The 24,134-nt window shown below is 42.4% G+C and overlaps 1 protein-coding gene across 1 annotated transcript in view; it reads right to left on the bottom strand.

The window, feature by feature from the left end:
• Positions 1 to 24,134, bottom strand: part of Pdgfd (platelet derived growth factor D) — a 224,739-nt gene that overhangs the window by 6,562 nt on the left and 194,043 nt on the right. Inside the window, exons 4-6 of the mRNA XM_051155883.1 lie at positions 21,757 to 21,819; positions 16,666 to 16,864; positions 3,544 to 3,758 (exon numbers count right to left, since the gene is read on the bottom strand). Of these exons, the coding sequence (XP_051011840.1) occupies positions 3,544 to 3,758; positions 16,666 to 16,864; positions 21,757 to 21,819 (477 nt within the window). The remainder of the gene's footprint in view (positions 1 to 3,543; positions 3,759 to 16,665; positions 16,865 to 21,756; positions 21,820 to 24,134) is intronic.

Here is a 24,134-nt window from a genome sequence, read left to right as displayed (position 1 = left end):
TTTATATAAAATGTAATATAATTGTTGGACATAATAATAGTAATTATTATTATTATTACTTATTGGGATTGAACCTAGGACCTGACAGCCATGGACCTTGCTTTTTACAGAGTCACTACCTGAAGTATCTTTTGGAAAGGCAGAAATCATTGGACAGCCACTCTCAACTGTCTCCTGTGAAATAGGTCATAAGCCCCTGAAGGCAAATGAGAAATCCTCACACAGGCTCTGAATCTTGATGAAAGGAGAGAGCCTTGTGACACATGTGTCCTTTTTATCCTGATGACGAGAGCATTGTCAGCTTTCAGACAAAGGGACAGAGGATATGCCTGAACAAAGCAGACAGAGGGCCCCAGTCCCTCCACACTGGCTCACGCTCCACCACGCGGTCGGTCCCTCAACACTGGCTCACACTCCACCATGGCTTGCTTATCGGCTCCTCACCTACACAGAACTCCACTCAGGCTGATCAGGTTATTAGCGCCTTCTCTTTCTTATAATGGCTCCCATGTCATAGGAAAAATATTAAACCTAATACGTTTCCCTTATCAACCTCTCTTATTAAGGTGGCCTCAGCCACAAACTCAGGAAGAGCAGAGGAAATGATATTGTTCTAATTTTATACTATGTGCTTAAAGATGAATACTAAACTAAAGCAAACTTATTTGCCTAACCGCCATTATTTTTGTATTTATTGTTGGTGGTGTGTGTGTGTGTGTGTGTGATGTGTGCCTGTGTACATCTACTTGGACATGACAGAGAAGGACCTCTGGTGTTCTTCTCTATCACTTCCTGCCTTATTATCTGGAGCTGGGGTCTCTCACCGAACCTGGAGCTGGCCTCGCAGTCCACAAGTACCAGTCATCTCCCGATCTCCACCTGTCACAGTGATTGTATCCCAGGCACATGTGGTCACACCCAGATTTTACATGGGCACCAAGGATTTGAACTCAGGACCTCAGGATTACACACCAAGAACTATCCTCCACTAACCCGCCTCCCCAGCACCTAAAGCTTGAAAGCAGAAAGTAACTTTGTTCGGCACTGAAGTCCATTTATGTGCTACGAGAGAAGTATGCTTGTGCATCCAGCGACAGTGCTGGCCTCACCCAGAGCTTTCTAATTGTGCATTCTTATCTCTGAATGCTGAGCACTGAAGTAACTTGTGGAGAAGCATCCAGGCTCACTATGTGACAAGCTCTTATTCCCTTAAGGCCATCATCTCTCATAGAAACTCATTTCACATCTCATCAGCTGCAAGCATGGACTGGGGAAACTGCTTTTAATCTAGCAGAGGTAAGGATTCAGGCGCAGAAGTAATAGAATAAAGGGCTCGGATTTTCTCTTAATGAGACGAAGCTCAACCTATGCCTGTTTCTGCAAATGGAAGAAAGTCTCTGCTGCTCTGCACAGAGCACCTGACAGTAGCCATCAGGACACATTTCGGGGTATTTTAGGAGTTAGAGGGGGAAATGACAGGCCTGTTTGTTTCAGGTGTGCGGTCACTGAGTGAGTGATTGATGCGGTTGGGTGCTTTTGCTTTTTCCCTGCGCTTGGCAGGGTCATTTCATACAGAGCACTGCACTGTCCAAAGAATGCCAATGTTTTCTACCTCACAACCAAGTGAAGGCATCAAGGGCTTTCCTCTTTCTCTATTAATTGTGGAAAGTGGCTCAAGGATGACTGTCAGAGTGTACAGAGACAAGAGAGAAACTAATGACAGAACAGTATCTGGGCCCTTCAAATTACTCAGACCCAACTTTCCGTGATGGAACACTCATTTGGGGGAGTTTCCAAAACAAGGAATGTGAAAAGCATCACGTTGCAACCTCTTCCCCCAGAGTTCATATAAAAAGAAAGCAGTCCACAAATACACCAAAGCCCAGACTTGCACATTGCTGCTTGCAGTTATTGCCCAGGAGATCTTGTCACTGGCTAGACTGTTTTAGCTCCCACCAATTATTGAGGCCCACATTTATCCTTTTTGGTAAACATCACAAAACTTGACACTGAGAATAAAGAACAAGCTCCAATCTAGAGTCCATCATCCACACAAAAATAAAACACAAGGACCGGGGACGGCAGCTTTCTGGTGATATGAGAACCATGTTTATTTTTCCTTTGAAAGCAGTGGATGGAGTCAACTAAGAAAATACATTTGGTGTGGGTGTCAAATGGCAAGTTCCACTGGTCTAAGCTGAGCTTGGCCACTGTGCTCCGACCTGTCCCTCCCAGGAGGCAGGGAGAGGCACACACGAGTGTTGATGTACTCAGCACACCCCCCTCCCCTAGAAGTCGCCTAAAAGTTAGTGTTTCGTTGTTTTCAGGACAAAAGAGAAAACCACCACCACCACCACCACCACCACCACAGCAGTAACAACAGAACCCAAACTAATGTTTTATGTTTAATTACTTCATTTATTTTGGACAGAGTCTCATTCTGCAGATCGGGTTAGACTGGAAATTATTATGTAGCCTAGACTGACCACCAGTTTGTAGGAATTCTCCTGTCTTTGCCCCCTAAATGCTGGAATCACAAACTTAAGCCACCACGCCAGCTCCTGCTCTTCCAATCTAAGGTGTTATTTTGAGAGACTGTCCTGTGTCCCTTTGTTTTCTTGTGAAGGGAGTTTCCCCACACAGCATGGCTCATAAGCTGCTCATGGAGCTAATGATCCTGTTCCCCACTGGCTGTCCTGGTGCCCAGGTGCCCAGGTCTCCAGGTGCCCGTGTTGGTACTGCTACGGACATTACTCTCTTTTAATTTGTGCCCCGGGATCTTGAGTTTTACATTTACTTTTGTGTACTTCTTTCATGATCCGAGAGTTAAATCTCCAGGTAGCAATGAATACAATTTAGGAAAAATAAGCATTTCTAGGAAAACAAACAAAAACTTCCTCGACATTTATAGAATGAGAAGGTCTCTGACAATTTATATTTTTAATCTCCCTCTCTCTCTCTTTTTTAAGTATGGTTCCACTTACCTAACGTTTAGCCCTTAGCATTTTCTTGCAGTCACCTACATTTCAGAGCTATATTCTGAAAATAAGCATCTTATTTCTCTTCAAGTTGGGTGAAGAGGCTCTAAGAGTGTCTATCGTACATGCCATTACACAGCATTGGCCACTGTGCCATGAGGGAGGAAACCAGGAGCCCCTTCTTCAAGATGAAATTTAGCCCCTGTGCCAAGGTACTTCACTTGGGTAGAATTTTAGCTCCCAAGCACATCCTGGTCTGCATGAACAACTGACCAACCACATTCTTTTTTACAGATTTCACTATTTTCATTTTATTCACATGAATAATTTTTTGTCTGCATGTGTGTATGTGCATCATATGTGTGCAGTGCCTGTGGGGGCCAAAAGAGGGCATCAGATCCTCTGGAGCTTGTGTAAAGGGCAGTTGTGAGCAGGATCCTTTGCAAGGCCAACAAGTGCTCTTTACCTCTGAGCCAGCTCTCCAGCCCCTTGACCAACCATGTTAAGTGGCACCATCTCCCAGGACCCCACAGGTGATACAGACTGAACAGCTGTGATGACATACCTCGTGGTACTTCTTCACTGTCTTCCCTGAGCTGCATGTGCAGCTCTTCCAGTTGACAGTTCCGCAGCCGCAGTTGCCTCCGCAGCGCTGCACGAGAAGACATCGTGGGAAGAAGACCGCATTGGTCAGCTTCAGCTCCTCCCTGAGATTCACCGAGTGATTCCTGGGGGTGCAACTGTAACGCTTGACATCGTCATTGAGCCTGTCCAGGTCCACTGTAGGCACACACACACACACACAGAAGTAGGTAAGCAGACATGACAATGAGCAAAGATTCTGATCTGAGACGAGCCTCATGTAGATGTTAAGCTTCTCTCTGGGATGTTACTACGGAACACTATGATTGCAAAACCATTATTATTATTATTATTATTATTATTATTATTATTATTATTATTATTATTACTATTATTATTATTAACTCAACCTGCCTTTCAGAATAACAACAAATCATTAGCTGCAGTGTGAGTCTTGTCTCAGATTCCCTATAACCTGTGTGTATGTAACATTGAATCTCCTATAACCTGTGGGTATGCACCATTGTTAGGACAGGTGTCCTGTAGCCCATGCTTGTGCTGAACTTTCTATAAACCGACAATGACTCTGAACTCCTGATTTGCTCCTTCCTCCAGAGTGCTGTGATTACATGTATGTGGCCCCAGGCATTGCCTTGGTACCTTAAAAAAAGATGCAAAAAGAAAAACAAAACAAAACAAAACAAAACAAAAACAAGTAACAAAGTGGCTCAGAGATAAGAAAATGAAACTGTTGGCAACTTTAAATAATTGCCTCTGTCTTTATCTTTTGTACTCTTTTTTAAATTTTTTATTTATTAAAAAAATAAAATTTAAGAATCTGTGCAATTCCCTGAATTGTTTACTGGAGCTTCTAAACATGGTCCACACTGCTCGCCGCCATTTTGGGTCTCCCCGAAATTTGTGGACAAATGGATTGAGCTAGAAATGATCATAATGAGTGAGTTAACCCAGAAGCAGAAAGACTCAAATGGTATATACTCACTTATATCTGCATACTAGCCCAAGGGGCATGTCCCATGAAAGCCTTCACTTACCAGGAAACTGGGACAGAGGGGAGGACATCCTATTGGGACTCTAGATGAGAGAAGCATGGGAGAATAGCAAAGTACAAGGATCCAGAGGGTCCTAGAAACCTACAAGTAGAACATTATGATAGGCAGATTTGGGCCCAGAGGTCCCACTCAAACTAAGGCACCAGCCAAGGACAATACAGGAGGTAAACTTCAAACCCCTACCCAGATCTAGCCAATGGACAGAACATTCTCCACAGTTGAGTGGAGAGTGGGGTATGACTTTCACATGAACTTTGATGCCTCATATTTGGCCATGTCTCCTGGAGGGGGAGACCTGGTGGCACTCAGAGGAAGGACAGCAGGTTACCAAGATGAGACTTGATACCCTATGAACATATATAGGGGGAGGTAATCCCCCTCAGGAACAGTCATAGGGGAGGGGAATAAGGGGAAAATGGGAGGGAGGAACGAATGGGAGGATACAAGGGATGGGATAACCATTGAGATGTAACAAGAATAAATTAATAAAAAATATAAAAAAATTTATTTTAATTTATTTACTTATTCATTTTACATCCTGATTGCAAACCCCTGCCTCCTCTACTCCTGGTCCCACCTCTCACCATCTTTCCTCTTTCCCCTCTTCCCTTCTCCTCAGAAAAGGGGAGCCCCTCAGCCCGAACCCCATACCAACCCACCCTGGCACATCAAGTCGCATCAGGACTAAGACCATTCTCTTCCACTGAGGCCAGAAGAAGAATGAACCGTATCTTGTTGCTTCTTGGTTCTAACCATTCCCATCCCAGCCGTCTCTTAAATATAATTTGAGTATGTAGGTACAACAGTAGGAAAGTTGCTCTAATGTTACCTAATGATTTCTGTCAGTGAAATATTTGCAATAAATTGAATGAGCAAACAGGTTTTTAGTTGTTTATTTTAATCCCAAAGCCAGCCAAAGTGCTAGTGAAAATGATACTGTATGGCAAACAAGGTTGAATGTGTGCATCGAATCCCAAGGGCTTGAACAAGGTGCATGTGTGCACTTCGATTCCTAGGTGGCAGTAGAGTCCTGCTCCACAGTGAGCATGTGGCCTTATCCTATGACTGTCTCCTTTCAGTGGAAAATGGTTTAACAGCTTCAAGCCTCTGCTTCCTCCCCTTAAACATTTAAACATTTAAAAGGTTGAATAGAGCGGGTTATGTGATGGATGTTGGCTAATATTCTTTATCTTAATTCACTTGATTCTCTCCACTTTTATGTTTTCCTTCTTTAAAATAAGAAAATGCCAGTTTTTCTCCTCCTCTCTCTCTAGAACATTTCTCTACATATTGATTACTAAGGAGTATACTGACCGGGGATTACTATGAATTAAGAGTATTATACTAAACAGTTGAGTCTATATTATTATGATGTTTAGTGTTGCCAGCAGACAGGTTTCCAGGCACATCTGTGAGGGTTAATTGATAAGGTGACACCCATATTAAATGTGGGGGGAGACATTCCTTGAGCAGGAATCCTGGACTGCAGAAAATAAAAAGCGACGGGAGCAACAGCATTTGTTGCTTATTGCTTCTTGGCTATGGGTGCAAGCTTCCTCAAGCTCCCATGGCTGTGACTTCCCCACAGCCATGGCTTATAATAACATCCATTGCTGAGCCAGAACATAGCCTTCCTTCATAAGTTGCTTGTGTTGCGGGGCTGTATTTATTACAGCAACAGAAAAGAGACTAAGACAGCCAAAATATTTACTTGTGCAATTGTTACATAACTTACACTTCAAATAGTACTCCCAAAATCTACATCTGAATTCTTTGATTGACGCATGCCCAAGCAACTTATTTCACAACAACAGCTAAAAGAAAATTCAGCCACCCACTCTTAGTACCCTACCTGGTGCACCCGCTAGGCTGCTGCAGGAGAAGCCTCACAAGTGCCAGGTAGATACTGCCATCCTCACCTGCACCACCCTCACCTGTGCCACCCTCACCTGACCGCCTTCATCTGCACCTCCCTCACCTGCATTGCCCTCACCTGCACCGCCCTCGCCTGTGCCACCCTCACCTGACTGCCTTCACCTGTACTGTCCTCACCTGCATCACCCTCATCTGTGCCACCCTCACCTGCACTGCCCTCACCTGCACTGCCCTCACCTGCGCCACCCTCACCTGTGCCAACCTCACCTGACCGCCTTCATCTGCACTTCCCTCACCTGCACTGCCTTCACCTGCACTGCCCTCACCTGCACTTTAGCCTCTACAGATGTCTTAGTCTTAACTCAAAACTGTTTGAGGAGCTGGAAGGAGTAATTCCTGCAACACAGATCAAAAGCTAAGAACGATAGCAAAGTATGTCTGAGAGAAAGAAAAATAAGAGAAGTCAAAGATATGGGCCAAGAGTCCATTAACTCCACACAGTCAGAAATCTATACCTACAGTAAGACAGATTGGCATATGATGGGGTGACTCTTGAATCGGAGTTAAATGGCACTTGCATTGAGTGCCTTTTCAAAGCTGTGTTTTGATTCTCAAGGGCAGCAGTTTATTCCTGATATGGGCTGAGCCCAGGACACTGTGGGGACTCAATAAATGCTACATAATCACTGTGCATAATTTATTGCTGTTTTCTCTTTTATAAAGACATGTCATAAGTTTAGCTATAATCAATCCAGCTTTAAATTGAATGAACTCTGTCTTGGGAAAGGAACCATTTTTATTGCTGCTAAAACCCTGCCAACAACTGCAAGCAAAGCAGGAAGGATTGCATAAAGGGATTAAGAAGTGCAGCAGTCAGCCATTACAAGTGTCACCTTGAGATAAATACTGGTGCTGGCTTGTGAGTTACTGGGCAGGTGGGCCAGGCTGAAGTAGAGAGCCAAATCTGCTGCTGGTGATAATGACAATGCGTTTGTTCGATAGAAGAGTAAACAGATGCAATTAATGTGGTGGTGGGGTGGGTTCCTGATGCCTGCAAAGGCAGAGGCAGGGCATGTCAACACTGAAATGCTACTCTCTGACTGCAGCCTTATGCTTCAACACATGATTATATTTCTTTGCTCCCCACCTTTTAAAAATAAGAATAATGAAAGTGAAGGGAAAATGGTAAAGCTGCAATTAATGCCCTTGCTTCTTTTGATCTCTAGCCTCTTTCACATCACACAGAGATAAAGAAACTCACTGGTGGAAGGAAGAAAACCAACATCACTGGACCTGTATCAGGCTTTCTTCAAGGATGCTGAGCCAAAGTTAGGATAGTGAGTGGTCACACCCTCACATGCAGGGGTATCTATCTCAGCATGCCTTCTGCCTGGGGATCCAGCCAAACCACAAGACTCCTTCAGCAATTTAATGAAACACACAAGTTTTATTCTCCTTAAAAGTGCAGCCTCATGGTGAAGTAATGTTTTTTATGGCCAAGCGCTGCTCACTTCTATTTCTCACAGGCAGTGATTTACAAGGCTGTCAGTTTAATGCATCAAGTCATTGGTGTGATTACTATAGAAGCCAGCAGCTCTCACGAGTGGACAGAGACCACAGAGAAACTCAGTTTGGAACTAGAATGAACAGGTTCTTCTGACTGGATGCAAATAATGTGAGAGTCCAATAGTAGGCGTTCTGCATCGGAGACCAAGTTCCTAGCTGGAGAAGGCTGATTACAAACTAGTGCACAGAGTGAGTAACACAAGGCCAGGTGTCCCAGCTGGAAGGAGCACTGCAGTGTGAGCCTCTCTGGGGGATTAGGAGAAGGGTTGTCCTTCCTTTGTGGTTCCCATCTCTGTGGGTGAACAACAAAGGATGTCCCAAGCTTAATTCAAAGGCTTATTGCTTTCATCTAATTCCCTTTATCTCACCCGAGTGGACATGGTATTATAATGCCAATTTTGCTTTCCTTTCCAATTTACTCTAGAATTTTAAAAAATGGCTCTTTGACATCAGTTAAGGTGCAGGAACTCCTCACTGACAAGTCCCTAGGAATGGCAAGGAGCTTCCATGCTGCAAATCTTCTTCAGGACACAGTGGTCCATGGTAGGATGCCACCCCATGGGTTAGGGCAGCCCAGGCACGGGCTATGCGGGCCATGGGAAGATTCTATTTGTAGCTCAGAATGGGCACTTCTGTCCTATTTCTAATAAATGAGTTCTTAGGTACAGGGGAAAAGCCTGACCTGTCTTGTTGCCTGTTCCTGGACTGTATTAATTTATCATATATGAGCGCATGAAACCTTTATACAAAGAACAAACACAAGCTTGCTTTCACAGGGGAGGAAGTAAGAGCCTTGAAAAATTAACAAAAGGCAAAACAACAACCAGCCATCTCTAATGTCTCTTCCGGTGATACATAAGGTTAGTGTAAGTGACACATCATTGTTATTTCTCCTCTCCTGCTGTGTGGGTCCTCACGGGAGAAGCCAACACAGCCCATTTAAGAGTCTTCTACATTCTCCACAGTTGAGTGGAGAGTGGGACTGACTTTCACATGAACTCTGGTGCCCCATATTTGAACACGTCCCCTGGATGGGGAGGCCCGGTGGCACTCAGAGGAAGGATAGCAGGCTACCAAGAAGAGAGTTGATACCCTAGGATCATATTCAGGGGGAGGAGGTCCCCCTCAGTCACAATCATAGGGGAGGGGAATAAGGTGAAAGCAGGTGGGAGGGAGGAATAGGAGGATACATGGGATGGCATAACAATTGAGATATAATGTGAATGAATTAATAAAAAATATAATGAAAAAGAAAAGATAGTCTTCTAAAACCACATTGTGTTTATCAAGAGAAGCAAGGTGGAACCAGAGAAAACCTTATCTTTCTGCCAGATTTATTTATTTATTTGTTTGCTAAGAATTGGTATTCAATAACTAACAACTACATGAATGAATCAAAGAAATTACTCAGATTCTTTTCAGTGTAATTTTCTCAATCACACACAGAGGGGGAAATAATTCAAATCAGATTATTATCTTGTATACTGTGACGCACTTATCTCTAACCTAACCTAGAATATGGTACGAAAGGTATTAAGGACATCAGGGCTGTCAATCAGCTGGACCATGGAGAGAGCTTGCTGCATGAAGATGACCCATGGCATAGGGCGTGGCTTCAAGAAGGCTGCCTTTTAGATGCCTACCTGAAGGTGCCCAGGAACACAGTCTTTGCATAATAGGGACTATCACAACAAATCCATTAGGAAGAGCTAAACAGCTTACACTGATGTTGCGGCATAGATTTGGGGTGAGGGTGGAAGGTGAGAGGAATAAATGAATTCTTACAACAAATAACTGGGTCCCTCAGCTTTTTTCAAGGTTCATATATTCCCCAGAAGGAGTTCATCCACTTCATGGCCTTTCCAGTCACTGTGGTGCTTGAGATTTCCCTCCTCAATAAATCACATCCTAATTGTGCAAACTGTTTTACAGATAAATAAAAACTTGGGGGGAAATTCACAATTGTTTCATACTTTTTATAAGAAGTTAGGATGTTTTAAATGTAAAACCATGGAATACTTTAAATTTCATAGTTCCTTCATAAGCCTGAATTTCCTAAAACTAGATATATTCACTATTTGTGTCTCTAAAAGTTAACCTATTACGTCACACTCAAACATCATGAGGCAGTGTGGTAACAGGATCTACTGAGCCCTACAGTGCGTAGGAAGGGTGTCTTGCATACATTTGTGCTGGTTTCAACACAATCCTCTATTTTGGACATTATTAGGTCTGTCTTCCAAATGTGGAGATTCAGATACCAGGGGGCTAAGTAACTCATCTAAAACTAGTAAATACTCATCCAAGATGTTCTAGGATATAACAGATGACAGAAAATCTAAAGGGCATTGAATTAGATTTGAAGAATATTAACACTATTATCAGACAAGTCTCTGAGGCCTGGGAACACTACCCGAGGGGACGTATGCAGCCCATCCACAACATGAAAGTTAAAAAAACAAGTGAAGTGATGTTTATTGACCAGGGAGGTCTTTAAAGTACCTTACCTTTAAGCGTATGGTTCTAAGCTTTAAGCATCAACAGATTCCCCATGGCTCTGTAGCAGAAAAGCCAAGTTCATGACACATCTCTCTACTTAGACAATGTCAGTGAACCTTTCTGATTTTGTTTCTCTTTCTATAAAAACCAGGAATAATGATCCTTTCATGGCATGCACTTATTTAGCTTGAATGACTTTAGAGTGTTTGAAGTCCAGGTCCTAACCCCAGCTCTTGGTGGGCCTGACCCACATGAGTGCTGCAGACAAATGAGGTCAGACTGCACACAGCATCACCTGTTGTCAATGGCAACTGAGGAGAGGATGGCGATGGCCACCTTCATGTAAACAGCAGATGGCAATGGGCAGGTGTGTTCAGTTTGATTTCACGTGACACCCAATGAGCTTCCCATACAAGCGATTCCTGTAATGTTTACGCTTTTATACAGGAACATGTCTCCTAAATCTTGGTGGTCCAAAGAACAAAAACATTTTATGTCTGAGAGCTTAAGAACAAAATAAAGTTTGAGAGAGGAAATACTAAGTGATCTGAACAGTTCTAGGAAGCTTACGGACAGCAGTGCCCTAACAAGTTTTGACCTCGGCAATTCTTGTGCAACTTTTTAATGAGTGTACCTATTATACAGACACTAAAACATGACAGTGTTTGGAGACTGCATGAGGTTCTCCAGAGTGCTGGATGAGTTCAGCGCCTTACAGGGAGGAGGAGAGAGCTCAGAGAAGAGATTGGTTTTGCACAAAGCTTTGCAAGCAATTAAGTACTAAAGCACCTTTTGCGGCACACCGTGACTAGGTGCTGGCTATCCTGTTACTATCTCATCCTTACACAGCTTGTCAAAGTGTAGACCTCCCATATTTTACAAAGTGTGGGAGCCAAGGAACCAGGTATGGCTTCTCCACAGTTACTGTTTTAGGACTTGAGCCCTAGTTCTACCACAGGTTCACTATGCTCCAAAGTATTTTCTAAAATTTTTATACTCACATTCTTTCTTTTGCTCTAGTTTGGAATTGAAGGTAAACACTGCTAATACCCTGAAAATGTGTTGCAGAAAAAAACAAGGAGGCTGATCATGTGCCAGTCAGTTGCTGGAAAAGGGGCCTTACCATGCCATGCTGTGCCCCGTGCCGCTGAGGGGCTCTATAGAGAGCTACAGAAAGTGCTGGCTCTGCCACCTGACCGATGCTGACTGGCTTTATAGAAATCCTTCACCCAGGCACTAAGTAATCATCCAGAGAGTGACACAAGCATGCAGCTTTTCAAATATTTACTAGCTCAATACCTTCCGAAGCTTCTTGGTATGACTCATTTATAGCATCCATTTTCCTCCACTTTCTTGTGCCTATCACTTACCTTAGTGTACAAATGAGAGTCAAATATTTCAGACATTAGAGCAAGATGGCATAAGAAATGGCCAGAGCTGATATTAGCTCAGACACAGGCTAGGAACTGTCCCCGAGTTGCAATAGCTACCTACTTAGGGTCTGTTGAAGTCGTGTTTGTAGGAGTCTGTCTGTAGGAAACTAAATACCAAGACAGTTACTGCACTTAGTGTTAAGGGATCGATGGGGAGGAACACACTCCAAGCTCAGAATGTGCACTCAAAGCTAGTCAATTCTTTGGAGAGGAGCATACGTTATTAATGATTCGTAGCTGTTGGTTTGGAGTGGACCGACACATTTGCTAATATTTTATCCTGTTTCACCTGCTTCCCTCCCAGATCTCTCCCCTCTCCTCTGCCTGTCTGTTTGTCTCTGCCTTGCTAGAGACTGAATGCAGGTCTTTGCACATTCTAGGCAAGTGCTGTAACCACATACCCACAGCCATTGTTTAAAATTTCACCAAACACTTACACTGTGGACAAGCTTTTCCTTTTGCCACTGTGAGTTGGGCGTTACCATGACAACATGTTGTCATTCAGGAAAAAAACCCCACAAGTTTTCCTTCAAGAAACAAGAAGCTAGGTCTCATTTGTGTTGGTAATCTCCACAAATCACTGCTTACTTAACATCCAGAGTAGTAGAACGCAGGGCTGATTATTTCTTAATGTGGACAAGTCTAATTTTATTCTATGAGCCTAAAGAAATACACACTGCACCTAAATCCATAGGGTTTTCACCCAAAAGACTCACTGTTTAGCTTCAGTTAAACTACAGTGGTCATGCAGTGCGCTGGGTGGTAGCAGGCACCTACTAGCAAGAACAGCCATATAACTTACCTAGTTTTGCTTTACTCGGACCTATTATAGCAAGTAAATGAAACTTGAATTCGGGAAGACTTTAGGGCATTTGTGATGTTGGAAGCATAAGGTTGATGGACTGACCAAAATTTGGGTTTTGGAGCTATGACTAGCTACATATTTCAATGAGACATGCTACCCCTCCTGTGTTACTCCTGGAACGCTGTCGGTTAGGTGCACAACTTCATTCTCTGCAGTCCCCAAGACTGTACTGCCAGAGTTTGAGCTGCTCCACTGGGAGCTGGAGAGCAGGCCTTCTCTATGGAACTCCTGGCTTGAAGGTAGTTGTCTGTCCCAGGTTTCCTCTCCTCCACTTCAAGCTCTTTTCTGGACAAAAAAGCTCATTTTCACCCACTCTCCCTCCCATTAGAGAAAGTAGCAATAAATAATAACATCGGATTTCAAAATATTAACTATTTTTTTTCCAGGTGTGATCCCAAAACTGGGAGGCTGAGGCAGTTAGAATACTGTAAGTTTTAGGTGAGCCTGGGCTACAGAGTGAGTCTGTATACACACACACACACACACACACACACACACACACACACACACACACACAGGCACACACACACACACACATGGAGAGGTTTCTGATTTACTGCTATGTGAGGTTTTTGTTATAGAGACTTGCTTGTTACACTCTATTTCATTATGGGTTTTTCTGTATTCATAGTCTGGTTTCCCAGCCTTGTCCTCCTTAGAACCATAAAAAAAAATTTTGCTTCTGATCTGTGTGGAAACCAGAAAAGAAGATGCTCAATGCATCAGGAAATGAAGATTACCAACACTATTGCACTATCCTATAACCAGATATCAGAGAAAGGAGGTTAGTCATTTCAAGGCTTTCCTGGGCTATGAAGTGACATTAAGGCTTGCCTAGGGAATTCCGTGAGCTCCTGTCCCAAAATAAAAAGTCAAAAGGGGGCTGGGCAATATAACTCAGGAGGAGTGCTTGCCTAGCATCCACAAGGCCCAGGTGCTACCCCTAGTATCTTGAGACAAAATGAAAGCCTATGTTTTTTTCCCTATAGAATATCATTAACATATTTTATGGTATCAGAAGGGGAATATTTTGGTCTTATCTGAAAGGAAGAGGACCACCACGCCACAACTGTTCTCCTGTGTTTACTCCTTAGTCACTGTTCCCCTCCTCAACCTTTAGGACCCAGGCCCCAGGTTTGTATTTTTAAGTTCTAAAGGCAGAAAACACAGCTAACATGTCAAAGCCAGCTTCCCCGTCCTCTGTCCCCATGCAGGTGGTTCAGCCTCAGTGGTGACAAACAATTAGACCTGCACATTTGTTCAGTACGAGACAGTGTTGTCTTGGCAGGGTTAAATGAAAGATATGAGTGGAGTCTGCCTTCAGGCCTGTTTTATACATGAGACTAGGAAATGGAACCTAAACCAACAGGGGAGAGAAATGCTGTTTACTTTGTTACAAACATCAAATAGAACATTGCCTTGAATGCTCTGTCAAGGTTAGTTATGTCTGTAACCAAAGGCATTCGTAACAAAATGACACTTCTGCTTGTGGGGCAGATTTTTATAGATTTTAGAAATACATTGGGTTGAGTAGGAGGGGAGAGACAGCTGAAGGGCAGAACACTTGTTAGGCATGTCCAAGGCCCTCAGTTCAGTCCTCAGCACTTCAAAAATTAGTTAAATATCCAAACATAGAAAACATAAGGTCAGAATTTTAATCCAGATCTCCTGTCTGTGATGCAATGTAATTTTTAGGGAAAACATTAGGACTCAGTGATTTCTTTAAGTTTTAGTATTTTCAGGGAAGGGACACCAAGAAATACGGCCCTTCTGCAACTGCTGGTGCTGAGACCCTTGCAGGCAGAGTCAGATGTTCTGACTTTATGTCTGATGCCATGTTTTAAAAATGTTTCCTGCTGAGGTTTTCATAACCTGGGTCTATTCTACTTGCTTACAGATTGACCTTTTGGGGACCTAAATATAGCAATGCCTTAAATAAAGGCAATGTCATCTTTGAAATCAGTCCAGTGTGAGGCCCGAAGACGTTCCTTTCTAGTCATTGAGATCTGTACCCAGAGCATCTCCATAACACAGTCCCTGCAACTCTTTTGTCCTTCCTCCATGGTATGTGCTAAGTATGTAATATTTATGACCTCAGCCAGAAGCAGAAAGCCCTGACAGAAGATTAGTAATTGGTCATTCAGGCTTAGCATTCTCATGGCTGTGTGGGAGCAGCCTCAGCTCAGAGCCTGGAAACACCCTTGACATTACACAGTGAGAAGCAGGCCATGTCTTAGCTGAACACGTTCAGAGCTCTGTGACACAAGCCCTGTGAGACTTGTTAGCAAAACTTAATAATAAATCTTATCAAACAAAGCTAGCACAGAGCAGGAATTTGGCTGGAGGTATCCATGTTAGTTCTGTCTTGGAGTTAAGCACATTCTTTCTCCAAGATTATGTAAGTCAGCTACATGATGAATATACCACATAACTGATTTTCATTTTTTTAAGTGTTAGAATTACTGTTTTTACTCAATTGTTCTGTCTAAACATCCCCTTCTCTGTCCTTTTCATTATTTTTCCCTCAAACTTACAATGAAATTTGCTCAGATATGCCTTCAAATTCTCAAATGACTTATCCTGTTTTGGAACAGTTACCTCCTAAGCTTTCAAGTCATCTAAGTGACTATGGGAAGAGTGAACATTGTCAGTTGCAGAAAAATAGATGTGACAACAGATAATTGAACTAACTTAATCAAGTACATTTCAGAATGCAAATTTCACATATTTTTGTCATTTCTGGCTTCTAGATCTCATATAGACACATAAGATCATATAAGAGAAAACATGACAGTAGAAGCAACTGTCAGAGGAGAGAAGAAAATCAGTAGGTGAGGAGGTTTGAAATGGGGAAGAGGGAGAAAGTAAATGCCGGGCATGCAGTGCAAGTTTAAGCAAACTAACACTGAATGGGTAGAACTGAACTGGCTGCAGAGTACTGGCTGTCCACAGCAGCCCTCTGGCCCCAACACTGGCACTTGTGCATTAATCCAACACTGACAGCTGCCGGAAAGTCACAGCAGTTGACCACCTGGACAGTCCTGGCATAAACCAGGGACCGGGAAGCTCATGCCTCCTCTACTTTCAGCTAACCATGCAGTCTCTGGCACGTGATCTGTACATGGTTCCTGATTTTGGTTTCTTCCACTGTAAAGTCAGGATTTACACATCAAGGAAAAGGAAGCCAGCCTAGATATTTTATTCTATGTTTCTGTTGTATGTCATTTATATGTATGCATGTTTTTTCTGTATGCTGACATATACGATTATGCATGTGGAGGTCAGAGCTTGATGCCAGGTATCTTCCTTGATCACTTCAGAACTCATATTTTTGTTTAATTATTTTAGGGGAGGATTTCTTAACATTCTCGGGGCTCACTGAATTAGCTCTATCTGCTGACCAGTGAGCGCAGAGATCCTCTGGGTTCTGCCTCCCCAGTATTGGGACTGCAGATGTGTGCTATCATGGCTGACATTTTACCTAGCTACTGATTATCCAAACTTGGGTCCTGATGATTGTGCAACAAGTTTTTCCTAAATGAGCCATTTTCTACACTGCAGATACTCTTTATAAGGTCTCCAAACTATAGCCTATCTTTTTTTAGGCATATACAAATGCCTGTTAGGACAAAACACACAACCTTATTTGAAAGTGTTTTGACATATAGGTGTGGTAATGGACTGACAGGGTTCTTCAGACTTGAATGAGTCAAGTAGACTACACCACAGATTCTCATTATTACAGTGACCACTCATATTTACTGATGAGGAACATCCAAGGCTCGGCTTCTTACCTTTGGACTTCCGTTCATGGTATGACCTGCCTCTATGACGAGTGGTGTCCAGGTACAAATTGTGTAGATCATCTTGCCAAGACTCTGGGTTGAAGTGCTTAAGCAGATCTTCTACAGTATTGAATTCTGCAATGGTTTTGTCCAGGTCATCAGCAGTGAGAGTGGGGTCCGTTACTGATGAAGAGTAATAGGACCGCTCCTAAGAGTGACACACAGCTGAGTGTACTCAGAAAGGGTTCATTGCTGTGAAATATAACAATCATACAACCATACGGAAGGCACAGAGATGGGTTTCTGAGGACAATACATCGTAAAAATATGATGCTGTGACAATCTGGCCATGAGATGTCATATTACTAAATGAACAGAGTATACAACTCTAATGTACGTCACAGCAGGTACTTTATGGAAGTAAAAGCCAAGAAGACTGCACAACTTTCAGTTCCATTTAACTTCGATAATTTCAAGACACAGACTAAGTAGACATAGAAAAATTGACATCTTCCTTCTTGCTTTCTAGTTCCCAATCTTTTGTATATCAACTAATATTAGTGAGAATTAGCATTCTGATCTCCTTTCAAACAATTTCTGATGATATAATCTATTCTCCACTCTGGGTTTCTAGGCTCTGCCCCCTTTTCACATTATTTCCCATTGCAGATGCTCTGTGAAGGGAAATTGACTCCACTCTGGAGATTTTATGATTAAGTGTGGCATTTATCCAACTTATTTACTGTTAATAAGGAGAAACTATCCCTGAAACTGGCTCCCTTAACTTAGCAGTGCAGGTTCACATGGGAAGCATACTAAAAAACAAAAAACAAAAACCCTAAAGGGACAGCTAAAGCATGGCAGTGGTCCGACTTGTCATTAAAAGAGTCTTAGAATATTGTTTAAATTAGGAACACAGTGCCACTAAAAGGCCTGAAAAGGATTATGTATCTTGCCATGGAAATAAAGCATTCTTGTGTGTAATATTTAAGCACTTACTCCACTAACCCTTGTACAATCTCGAGGTAAATGAGCCATGAGTCAAATATCTCTGTGAAAATTCATGACCCATTAACAGGGAAATAGAGGGAACACAGCCTCAAATGATCATCTAAACATCCTTAAAGAAACTATCAAACAAATAAGAGCTCCCCAAGGGTAAACATTTCCTATCACTAAAGTAAAGGAGAAATTAATGAAAACCTGCCTTTTAAAAACCATACTGCAGTTTTAAGGTAGAAATAATACATGCTGCAGAGCTCCCAGATACAAACTAATGCTCTCATGTTCCTGTTGTTCATCCCGCTTCAGCCTCTTATGGTTCACAGGTCTGTGAATGACCCCATGATCCCTCACTTTTAGAAGATTGCACCAGAGTTGGTGACACTATGGAGTCTAATGAAATCAGCTACCATTGGTGTAATGTATAAGCAGTTTTATATGATGCTTTTTAGGAGAGTTGGGGAGAATGTGGAGCTTGGAGAGTGCAGTGGTGATAGAAGATAGATGGATGACTATGTCCCCTTTTCGTTAGCCCTGTCCAAATAAGCAGATATTCGCATCCTTTCCCCATCATGGTGTTTCATCACCAGTGTATGAGGCTACAGGACTACATACAAGCAATTGTTTATCTGGTCACTTGGCATTTGTCATATGTGACTTCAGAGGGATTTGTTAATAGTTGGAGCCAAGGTAAAGAGACACTCTATTATCACCTTGCTGATGATAATACAGCTCCATCCAGGTACTAATGCAGGTTTCTTAAGTTTTTTTAAGCAAGTCTTTTACATTTATTTATTTTATGTGTATGAGTGTTTGCATTGTGTGAACGTAAGTATGTGTTCCACGTATATGCCTGGTGTCTACAGAGGTCGAAGATGATGTCATATTTCCTGAAACTAGAGCTATGGATAGTTGTAAACCATCATAATTGGGTACATGGTCCTCCACAAGAGGAACAAAGCAACAATTGCTTTTAACTGCTGAACCATGTCTCTAGCGCTTGTTCCTTTAGTTATTGACAAGCTAGTCCTTTAAATTTTTGTGTGTGTTTGTGTGTGTGTGTGTGTGTGTGTGTGTGTGTGTGTGTGTATGAGAGGTGGGGGAGAGCTGAATTCTCGTGGACACACATGCTTTTGTCTTCTACAGCCCTCTTGATATTTACATGCCATGAAGTATATGACCCTTATAAGTCAGTACTATAATTACAAGTCTCCAGTCAATCTGTATGGATAACGTATAATTAATCCCTCTATCTTCTCTATTCCCAGTGGTTCACATTCACCATATCATTAACCTTATAACACAATGTGGGTCTCATATCCCCCAAATCAAAATGAGTTGACCAAAGTTATACGATTGGCAGCATTTAAAAGCATTAAGATAAAAGTAAGAACGTTAACCAAGTCATTCACACAGGAGTGAAAGCTTTTTGCTGTAGCTCTGGGGAAAGTGGCTGCAGGAACTATTATCACATGGCTCTCAATAATGTCTGGAGTGTCACTGTGTACCCAGACATTACTACAAGAACAAGCTCTTAAGGGTCTCTTGGTCCCTGGAATGGAATTTGGGGAGAGGCGAGGCAGTACAATTTTCTCTAACATTAAGCTGGAGGGAAAATTCAAACCACAGGTAAAATTCAAACATGTCTTTCTGCATGAGGTTCGTGGTTGTTTTACAGGTTGCATTTAGGGCAGTTGGTAGACACAGGATGATAACTAAGGACACACTTATGTGTCATTAAGTAAGCTAATAAGCTGACAAGAATATTTGTTTCTGAAGTATTTACAAATTTTTTGAAAGACAGCCTCTTATGTGTCCCTCCTTCAGTTGCACCATGCATTTTGTGTTACTGAACTTTTGTCATATGTTTATAAAGATAAATTAGAATGTTAATTTTAAATTAAATTAAAAGTATCACAAAAGGGGGCTGGAGAGATGGCTCAGAGGTTAAGAGCACTGCCTGTTCTTCCAAAGGTCCTGAGTTCAATTGCCAGCAACCACATGATGGCTCACAACCATCTAAGATGAAATCTGGGGCTCTCTTCTGGCCTGTAGGTGGTACATGCAGGCAGAATACTGTATACTAAATAAATAAATCTTTTTTAAAAAGTATCAGAAAAGCGTGTGTACTGCATAAAAAAATCTATAAGCTACTTTTAAAATTAGAAGTTGATTGTTGGTCTAGGGATTTTACTCTGAAGAGATCTTAACAACTACAGCTTTGGGAGAGGCAGGGGGACACAAAGGTGGATGATGAAAGAGAGCCATGGAGGTGAATGGGAGCAAAGCATACAAAGTATTTATAGTATATCTCACTGAAATGCATTCTCTCTGTAGGCTAATGAAAAACTACTTGAAACAACAAGCAGAACACTTGATTTGCATGTTCTTCTTTTATGGCTCAAACCTCAGAACTCAAACCACAAGTTCCCAGTAAACATGGACCAGGGCTGGGCATTGCCAAATAGTCCTCTGGCTTAAAAGCTCGGATGATGCTTAATTATGTAAAGGCCATTCAAACTGTTTGCCTCTGACTTAGCTCAGAAATAATAGGACTCACCACCGGGAGTAAGATGGACAAGAAGCTGACCTTCAGCCCTCAGCCCTCGTGCGTATTGTGTCATTAGCCACAGGGTGATGACTGCCCTGTCAGCCTCAGGAATGTCTCAGGGCTTGTCTGACTCATTTGGATGTCGTTCACCTGACAGAGCTTGCTGACAATGAGCTAAGCACAGACAGTGTGAAGCACGGACCGTAGCCACGAGACCCTCAGCACTCTTTTTCTACCTAGTCCCTAGTGCACTACTTGTTTTAACTTTTTGATGGTTCCATATATGTATATAATATGGTCTCACTGAGCGTCCATGATATATTTATAAAGATAGTTTATCCTCTTCCTTCTCTAATTCCTCAACACTTTAACTCCCAGTTTCATGGGCAAAAGCAGCCGGGTGGTGGAGGCTCACTCCTTTAATCCCAGCACTCAGGAGGCAGAGGCAGGCGGATCGCTGTGAGTTCGAGGCCAGCCTGGTCTACAAAGTTAGTCCAGGACAGCCAAGGCTACACAGAGAAACCCTGTCTCAAAAAATAAATAAATAAATAATAAAAAAATAAAAAAGCAAAACCAAAACAAAACACCAGCTCAGTACACTTATTGCTGCATGTATATTCTCAGATATAGAGCAACTGCCTCTATGGTTAGCTTCTCAGTGGCCTCGTTCCTGACTCCTGACTCTACAGAAGCCATCTATTGCTCCTCAGCTAGGGAGAGACTACATGAGCCTCCCCAAGCATGGTGGGGTTTTCTAAGCCTTGATCTAATGCAAGTCTTGTGCATGCATCACAGATGGTGTGAGGTCATGTTGTAACCATCTCTGCATGGCTGGAAGATAATGTTTTTCTGCTGATGTCCACTACTGCTCTTACCGTCTTTTTACTTGCTCTTTTTCAATGATCCCTGAGCCTTGGGGCAAAGGGTGCGAATGTAAACTGATCATCCACACTGGGGGGATGTCAAGAGGCACAGAATCCAGACTTGTTGAAGCTGTGCCATAGAAAGAATTAAAAACATTCCTCCAGTGAGAAAAAAATAGCATTGGCTTAAACACAGGAACACTGACTCAGCCACATGACCCCATGTTAGAACCACAGCCACTCATGCTTGGACCTGGCTCAGAGAGCTTGACTTTATCTTCTGTTTTATTACTGCAAAAGTTCTACATGCAGGGTTGGTGAAGGCAAGATCTGCTCTTTGCATGCAGAGCAGATAAAGTGACAGGAAATTTGGAGAAAACGAGATGTGAACCGTTTTACTGCTGCAGGGTACGATGTGCTAATCAGAACACTGTGCATGGCTGATTTTCACTTACGTCATCTTACTGTAAACATTGAGATTTTCCCAGCTTGGAAAGACCCTTGAAGATGTAAATGTTAAAAGGAGCCAACAAGGGGTGTTTCTGAGAGAAACAGAGGAACTCAAACTGCCTGAGCTTTGTCTTGTTGTCAAGCCAGTGTTCTTAATGCAGATGAGGTCCCTCTGAGGTTGACCTCAGCATACAGCAGTTCTATTCACTGACAACAGAATAATAAATTACTCACAGAGATAGAGCTTGTGACTGATTCCCAGTTGGTCTCTGAGGCTGCTTCAGGTTGGAAATCTTCCTGGAAGGTAAAGAGACATCCGTGAGTCAGTCACTCCTCTGTTCAATGCACTATGGCCGCGGTTGCAGCAACTCAGCCTTTTGAATCCCCCAAGTAATGGACAACAGGAACTGGGCTACATTCTCATGAAAAGGTCACAGTTTCTACGACACATCTCCACAAGAACCCCTCTCATTTCAAACATGGACAACTGTGTTAACATTGTCTGGCAAACATGGGTGAAATAGAAAATGTACAGAAAGAAAGTTTAACTTGGCATCTGCTGGTGTGTGGCCTCGGGTGGGCGACCTTCTCAGCCTCTGCTTCTTCTCTTCTTCATCTGTAATGAGCTGGAATGTTTAAATAGCAGAGCTGTTTCAAGAATTGAACATAGTAATTATGCAATTATAACTGGCATTTAATAAGTGCTTAATACAGAGAAAGAATAATTGTTGTCATTATTGATACACATTTGGTTTTAACTAGGTTTTAAATCAAGTTCAATCCTTCCTGCTGAGCCAGTGCTCAACATCAATGATCTTTTCAAAGATTAACTTCTAAAGGCTGTCCCATACTCCATTAACAAAAGTCAGGAAGAATAGCATTGAGAAGACCATGACTGAGGGGCTGACAGCAGGCCGACAGTGCAGAGCAGCCTAAGAACATTTTCTACGACAAGCCTAAAAGGATATGTGATAGCAACTGCCCTCAGCGAAAGAATTCTCCCAAAAGGCAAACATATATTCTGTTTGTATGCTACTTTTACATTAATTACTCCAGCACCAGTAAATTACACACACACACACACACACACACACACACACACACACACACACACACACACACACACAAACACACACACATGAGTGAGCGTGGACACACACACATGAGCATGCATACACACACACATGCATGCACACACACACACTGAGAAGAAGAGCTGAGCCTACCTGTATGTCACAGGAACATTCTTGTATCTGCTAAAAACAAAACATCAAGTAATCTCTTCAAGTCTGAGTTGCGTTTGAGGCATTTTGTGGTGATCATAAGACACATTCAGTGACTTGGGTCTGAAAGCTTATTTACATCAGTATGCTTACTGAATGACAACTGAGAATCAGATCTAATTTTGTTTGCAACAAGAGGGTCTGAAAGTGCATCTTTAGACTGGTGATGATGACATTAGTTTATGTATCAATGTTGACCTTGAAGGAAATGTCAGTTGTTCACCTAGAGAGAACTGAATTATACAGGAGGTAGTAGAAGGCAACTGGCTATTGATCATTATTTTAATCCAACATCCGTGAATAGAAAGAAAGAAAGAGCAAATATATGATCTGTGCATATAGGGAACAAAAAGGACACTCAGTAGAATGACACATCCAAAACAAGTGACAGTTGGGGTTTTGGAAGTAGAACCTTTTGGAAGTAGAGTAACAGGTGGCACTGGGAGAGAGGCAAGGGGTTTTGTGAAAGAACAGACTTCCAGGTTTGTGAGCTTGTTTTTCATTACTATAGCTACTACCTGAAACTGAGTCCTTAACGAAGAAACAAGAATTATTTAGCCAAGAGTTTGGATACTGAAAGGTCCCAAATTTGGGCAGCCCTGTTTATTAGGCCTTTGCCAAGGGCCTAAAGGCAGATGACAATAGAGCAATAGTCTGTGTGAATGGGAGAGATGACACCTTGAAACAGGAAGCCCAGAGGCTGGAGAACTGCATTAATTAATCCCCAGGTGGCCTTAATGTTGTCCCCAGAAAACAAGCTGCCCAACACATGAGCTGTTGGGCTCACACTCAGGCCATATCCAAACCACAGTACCAGCTAAGATAATGCCACAATCAATTTGCAGATCATGCAGTTCTTTCTATGTTAGCTGTTCATGTAACATTTGCTGATTACCTACTGTGTCAGAGTGTAATCTCTAAAGTGAAGCTGAGTCACACCATCTTATCCCTCAAGGAGTTTGAAATCATTAAACTCATCTGAGGTCTCTGATACCAGTCTGCTCACTTAACATGGCGGCAGCCCATCCCTGAGGAGGAGGTGGGGTGAGGACATCTTCATATGGAAAGAAGAGTTTTGACTGGAATCTTGCATGGCAAGTAGATTACTTCCTACAGAGGGTGAATGAGTCATGCTAAACATGGTGTGTTTGAGGGACTCACAGAATATACATGTAAAAGTAGTCAGGGGAAGTTTCCTGTAGACAATGGATCTTGAGACATAAATTGAGAACTTTCCACACAAGGAGGGAAACAAAATCAAATGACTGATGAAATAAACAACATGACATCAAGAAAGGCTCCTTTAAAATCTCAGAACTAGAAATAGTT

Source organism: Acomys russatus, chromosome 14 (assembly GCF_903995435.1).
Source record: "Acomys russatus chromosome 14, mAcoRus1.1, whole genome shotgun sequence".
In the NCBI taxonomy this organism is placed as follows: Eukaryota; Metazoa; Chordata; class Mammalia; order Rodentia; family Muridae; genus Acomys; species Acomys russatus.
Note: the sequence above shows the minus strand (reverse complement) of the source record. Positions and strands in the feature narration are given on the sequence as shown.